General features: G+C 55.5%; 3 protein-coding genes across 3 annotated transcripts in view; 1 reads left to right on the top strand and 2 right to left on the bottom strand.

Moving 5' to 3' along the window:
• Positions 1-1,309, top strand: VOLCADRAFT_97304 (uncharacterized protein; the record flags this gene model as incomplete). Its single annotated transcript, XM_002956240.1, has 2 exons — positions 1-88; positions 309-1,309. 2 exons carry the CDS (start codon positions 1-3, stop codon positions 1,307-1,309), a joined length of 1,089 nt encoding a protein of 362 aa, XP_002956286.1.
• A 1,815-nt stretch (positions 1,310-3,124) lies between these two features.
• On the bottom strand, positions 3,125-3,942 carry VOLCADRAFT_97305 (uncharacterized protein; the record flags this gene model as incomplete). The annotated part of the gene is made up of 2 exons (XM_002956290.1): positions 3,125-3,562; positions 3,661-3,942. The coding sequence occupies 2 exons, from the start codon at positions 3,940-3,942 to the stop codon at positions 3,125-3,127; spliced, it is 720 nt and encodes a 239-aa protein (XP_002956336.1).
• Positions 3,943-4,795: 853 nt separating this feature from the next.
• Positions 4,796-6,326, bottom strand: part of VOLCADRAFT_97306 (uncharacterized protein) — a gene marked incomplete at both ends in the record, with an annotated part of 5,410 nt that continues 3,879 nt past the window's right edge. The window contains 3 exons of the mRNA XM_002956291.1: positions 4,796-4,972; positions 5,401-5,441; positions 5,838-6,236. Of these exons, the coding sequence (XP_002956337.1) occupies positions 4,796-4,972; positions 5,401-5,441; positions 5,838-6,236 (617 nt within the window). The remainder of the gene's footprint in view (positions 4,973-5,400; positions 5,442-5,837; positions 6,237-6,326) is intronic.

The following is a 6,326-nucleotide window of genomic DNA, read 5'->3' on the forward strand; positions in this document are numbered from 1 at the left end:
ATGGGCGGGGGTCGTAGCACAGGCTACGACTGGGACGCTGGTCCCTGGCTCGCGGAGCCCCGTCATCGATTGGAAGCATGGATCAACGGTACGCCATTCCGGACTGGACCGCGCCATTTCGGAATTGGCTGTACGATTCATGGGATGGCCGCATCCTCCGCTATTTAAGCGGGTGAAACTCTTCCAAATCGGTGTCTTCCGACGCCACCATCCAGTTGTGGTTTAGTAAGATACAACAGTTTGATGTTGGACTGTTTAACATAACTCTAAACCGTAAAACCCTGTTTCTAATCTTCCCTCTGCTGCAGACGTCGCCATGCACGTGTGCAGCGCGTTCAACCTGCGGGTGCGCGAGATGGACTGGCCCCTGTGCCGCCTGGCCCTGTTCCTGGACCCGCGGTACCGCGGGCTGATCGACCCGAAGGCCTCCGTGAAGCCACTGTTCAAGCAGGCCATCGAAATCTCTAAGCGCCACGGCCACGGCCAGCAGAGCAACGACCGCCTGGTGTCCCAGCTGGTTGTGTACAACGCACGTCAGGAGCCGTTCGACCTGCCCCCCAACGGCAGCTCCTTCGATGACCTCCGCCTGTGGTGGCTTTCGATGCTGCCCCTGCCCTCCGCGGACATGATCGCCCAGGTTGCCCTGACCATCCTGGACATTGTCCCGCATGCGGCCAGCATGGAGCGCACATTCAGCATCATGGGCTGGTTCCAGGACAAGCGGTCCAACAGGTTCAAGGACGAGACCGTCAAGAAGATGACCACGATCAAGACGTGGTATGACAGCCAGGCCAGCGACAAGTCCGCCAACAACGCGAAGGCGTCGGCCTTGGAGGTCCCCACCATCTCCAACCTCGACATCAAGGAGCCGGTCACCCCTGGCCAGCCCGCTGCCAACCCCCAGACCGTGAACGTGGGTCCGGGCTCATCCGCCACTCAACCGGGTCAGGGCCTGGAGCCGCAGGCCGCAGCTAACAGGCGAGTTACCAGGACGGCAGTCAAGGCGGCAGGCCAGCCAGCACCTCCGGCGACTGGCGGCTCGGAGATCAACGCTGACTTCTGGGACGGCGAGGATGAGTCTGCCACCGCAGAGGACGTGATTGCGCACCTCGGTGCCATTGGCCAGGCGGTTCAGGCGGACATGGCGGCGGAGGTGCAGCTGCTCCGCAACCAGGGCAGCATGTTCTCGGCCCTGATGATGGAGGCCATCTATGGCATCGATGAGTCCCTCGACCCGCTCGCGCCAACACAGCTGCCAGCGCCCCCCTCGCGCGGCTTGCATGTGTGTATGCCAGTATTAGATGTTTGAGGGTTATCTTTGGTTAGGTACCAGCGGTGACTGGCGGTGGCTGGCAACGGAATCTGGGTTCATACCCAATGTAAATAGCTGTACATTTTGTATTATAAGCCCTGGAGCTTGCTTGCATGTGTGTATGCCAGTATTAGATGTTTGAGGGTTATCTTTGGTTAGGTACCAGCGGTGACTGGCGGTGGCTGGCAACGGAATCTGGGTTCATACCCAATGTAAATAGCTGTACATTTTGTATTATAAGCCCTGGAGCTTGCTTGCATGTGTGTATGCCAGTATTAGATGTTTGAGGGTTATCTTTGGTTAGGTACCAGCGGTGGCTGGCGGTGGCTGGCAACGGAATCTGGGTTCATACCCAATGTAAATAGCTGTACATTTTGTATTATAAGCCCTGGAGCTTGCTTGCATGTGTGTATGCCAGTATTAGATGTTTGAGGGTTATTTTTGGTTAGGTACCAGCGGTGGCTGGCGGTGGCTGGCAACGGAATCTGGGTTCATACCCAATGTAAATAGCTGTACATTTTGTATTATAAGCCCTGGAGCTTGCTTGCATGTGTGTATGCCAGTATTAGATGTTTGAGGGTTATCTTTGGTTAGGTACCAGTTCTGTGCGGTGGCATGCCGGATCTGGTACAAGGTTAGTGTCGACTAGGACATTGTGCGGTATCAGGTGGTTTGAGCACGGAGCGACAGGCAGATTTAGAGAATGGGGCCCAGCATGTGGCACCCAAGATGGCTGTGAGCAGTGGTATGGAGGGCAGATCTTCAACCTGGTTCAGCGGCCCCCAACCACCAGCAGCTTCATGTAAAAGTTTCCCTTTGCGCATCCCAACATCAGACGCCAGTTACATAAGAAAAATGTCAGTGAATTCAAGCTTTAATCGCAGATTAGTAACATTATGGTGCCCCGGAGTGCCTTCGGACACACATGAGCAGGTCCCATGAGGCGCAAAGGCACATAGGGCCCACGAACAACGTTTGCATACCATGGACGTCATAAAATACAGCATTTTCAGGGTTTCGGCAGGTTTCGGCAGGTTCCGGCAGGTTTCGCAGAAGGGTCCAAAAAACGGAAACTATTTCGGCAGTGGCAGTAAGGTTTCGGCCCGTACACTGCAACGACCTAATAACCAACCGGTCGGGCCAATACAGTGTTTGGGTGGTTGCTACTGTGTCTTTATGTGGCTGAAACCCCGACGTAAAAGGCATTACGACGCAGCTGGATGCACCAAACAGGAACGGCTGCCGTAGCATTGACCGCATTGCGCTCGCGCCTAGCAACCTCCTCGTGCTCCATTCGCTCACGCTGGGCCTCGACAACAGCATCATCAAGCCTAACTGGTGCAAATCCAGCTCGGTCGCTCACCGGAGCGTTTGGTGCTAGCGGTTTCATCCCGCATTGAAGCAGGCAGGGATGCGACCGTATTCGTTTTGGCCATCTGGCGTATTAATGGTACCTCAAATTAATACGCCAGGCGTATGGCGTATCAATACGCCGGGGTTCACGCCATGCCGTATTACAATACTCGTGGCGTATTCCTTTTGCGCTATTCCGTCAGGGAATTCATGTTTTTCGCTTTTACAATGAAAGGCGTATTGCTTTAGTGTTTGGAAAACGATCTCTCACAAGATAAAATATGAATTTGGGCAACAGCCAGACCTGGACAGCCATCGAGCCATGTGCGCACACATTCGCGTCTGCATTCTAGCATTCCTAACAAACCGTGATTATCACAAATACTACAGCCCAAATAGAGATAGCTTGGGTGTCAGGCCAACACCACAGACGACAGACCACACCCCCCTAAAGCCTCCTCACTCCCCCACGGTGAACGACATCGCCTTCTGGCCAGGGTTGAGCTCCAGCGGCTGCTTGGTCCAGTCGAACCAGGGGAAAGTGGTCCGCAGCAATGCCTCAACCGTGCTCATTGATGCCCGGTTCTCTGCCTCGATGACCGGCATGCCCATCATGCTTGCCTCCCCCATCAATGGCGCCCGCTGCTGCTCCTCCTCCATGTAGATGGTGTTCAGGTACTCCTCCAGATCCAGCGGGTTCCAGTCAGGATCCGCATCCTCCTCTGTGACTGGAGGTGGGCTGGGACCGTTAACAGGAATGTAAGCGGCCGCCTGGGTGAATCCGCCATGGACAGCTCCATCCCCAAAGCCAGTAACTTCGGACGTCAGGGGATAGCAACTTGTCCCACTATCAGCCTGGGAGATTCCGCTGGTGTCGAAGACTGCAGCCCCGGGCACCTGGGGGATTCTGCCGGTGCCAAAGCCAGCAGCCACGGGCGCCTGGGGGAAGCCGCTGGTGCTGAAGCCTGCAGCCCCGGGCACCTGGGGGATTCCACCGGTGCCAAAGCCAGCAGCCACGGGCGCCTGGGGCAAGCCGCTGGTGCTGAAGCCTGCAGCCCCGGGCACCTAGGGGGTTCCGCCGGTGCCAAAGCCAGCAGCCACGGGCGCCTGGGGGAAGCCGCTGGTGCTGAAGCCTGCAGCCCCGGGCACCTGAACTTGCACTTGCGAGCATAGCGCTTGGAGCTAGAGCTATAGTCACCGACTTCTTCGAAATAATCCAACACAGCACTAGGCTTAGGTCCCGGTTTAGCGCGTTTTGCTTCGCGCACGTTTTCCATTTCGCGGGTTGTTATTACAACAAGGTATGTTGCAAACCCAGTGATAAGCAAACCCTAAAACCTAATCCTAAGTATCAACTAATTACACCAATGACTCGGGAATGTCAATAGCACGATATTTCTCAAAATCGGCGAGTTTTCAGACTGTACGACAACCCAACGACAAACAATACGCCGACAATACGCCAACAATACGCCAACGCATAAACAGCCCCAACTGGCTGGCGTATTCGGCGTATTAATACGGGCGTATTAGCTGGCGTATTAATATGGAATACGGTCGCATCCCTGGAAGCAGGGTTGCCTGTCTTGCACGTTTTCCAGCGTTGTTCATGTCCTACGTTTATGACTATATTTTATGTCTTTAAGAGCTGATTTCCGCCTTGAAATCCTAGTTTTTGCGAAGTTTGATCGACCGGCTTCGGAGGGTACGATATTTCGGGGCTGCGGTCCCTTGGGATACCTTAGAATTTGTACGTGCTACATATTCGTAGTGCCTCCCGAATTATTGTAGCACGAACTATAAGTAGCACTACGGTAGACAGGACGCACGCCCTTTCCCGCTAGCACACCGAGGCGCTGGTGGCGAGTTCCAAACCTAGGTTTTGCAGATAGCCTTTGCAAACTTGCGCGTGAAGCTACCTCAGGTGTTAAGAATGCTGCATAAAGATTGCTACTACATGCGAGCCGCGCTGCCTCTACCTGCACCCGCCACATATCGGGAATCCAGGATGCACGTGGTCTTCCTGATATACCGACCTGCATTAGCTTTTGGCCGTTAATATGTACCTATGAGCATTGTTGTGTTTGCGAAGATTCTGGTGGCTTTGGTAGCTACATGCCTTTCCGACTTTTAGCATGCTGAACTGCCAAGTCCACGGCTTCTACCGCAGTGGTTCTGGACGAGTCTGTCACGCGCATCGTTGGTACACTGCATACCATGCGTGGTCATGGTCTTCCGAACCGTTAGTTCTGTGCTCCTGTCTCCCTTAACCATATTCTCATGGCTATGTCGACTCGAACATGCTGGCTGACAGTGCGAGGAATGATAGAGGCGGAAAACCGGGAGACAGGCTGCCAAGGGCCCTTACACTGCAGTAGAACACAACTCAAGCCAACCGAATGGCCGCGCGAAAGCGGCCCCTACGGCCACCGCACCGGTACCGCGCGGCCAACAACACACACACCCCCAGGGAAAAAACGCGCGCGCGCGACAGACAACACGAGACGCTAGGCCAAAGGACGCCCAACGACCACCACTACCAAACACAAAAACGGCGACCCTAACGTGCTAAAGCCCGACCCGGAGACCGACTGAACCGAAGCGAAGAGCGCCCTCTCCACGGACTCCCGAGACCACTCATCAAGGCTAAAACGACCCAACTGCAGCCAGAACGGCTCAAGTCTCTGCTGTCGGCCCGCCTGCTGACAAGCCACTCCTCAGCGGGCATCGTCTACCTGTCCGCCGCTAGCCGAGCCCGGTGCGGAGGTGCCTGAAACTGGTCAGTGAAGAAGGAAAAAAGAGGGGAGGGGTGAACGAAGAGATATCGACCCCGAAGCGAAGGGGGAAGGTGGGCGGGAAGCTGTCAGCTACAAGCTGAAGCTCTACTGAGTGAAAGGCAGAATGCCTGAAACGAAAGAGCTGAAGCAATTAGTACTCGCCATTCCAATACGGTTGTACGACAGTCGCACAGAACCAGACTTAGAGACTCCGATCGCTTCGCTCCGTCGTATCTAAGTCAACAATTCTGTGCTCCTGTCTCCCTTAACCGTATTCTCATGGCTATGTCGACTCGAACATGCTGGCTGACAGTGCGAGGAATGATAGAGGCGGAAAACCGGGAGACAGGCTGCCAAGGGCCCTTACACTGCAGACCGAAGAGATACCCACTCACCGGCGAGGCCTAGGCGGCGGGAGACTTCGAGTTTGGCTGCAGTGTCGCGCCGCGTGTAGTGCTGTACCATGGCGTCCGTGCGCCAACGGCCGTGAGCCTTGCGCAGTTCCGCCGGCACTCCACGGTCCGCTGCCGTGCTGTTCCCGCCTATACGCATGGAGTGTGCCGTAATGTTTCTCTTGATGCCAGCCAAGGGTACCATTTTTAGCAGTCGTGTGCGGAAAGCCGCGTAGGACAGCGAATGCACTGGAGCTTCTCGTGTACCGGTCAGAGGACCCGAGAGGTACCCGCCACGTTGTGTCCATTGAACCGGTCGGAGGAGCGGTCCTACATCTTCATCTACTGATACTGGCTGTCTGCGGTAGCCACCTAGCTCCAGCAAACGCTCGGTAAGACCGACTGGACAGCATGGGCCACCAGAGCGTGTGATGACTACCCAGTGGCCCCGCATGAGCTGATCTGTCTTCGAGCGGGGAATGAAGATCTCCA

This window comes from Volvox carteri, assembly GCF_000143455.1.
Source record: "Volvox carteri f. nagariensis unplaced genomic scaffold VOLCAscaffold_59, whole genome shotgun sequence".
NCBI classification, from domain to species: domain Eukaryota; kingdom Viridiplantae; phylum Chlorophyta; class Chlorophyceae; order Chlamydomonadales; family Volvocaceae; genus Volvox; species Volvox carteri.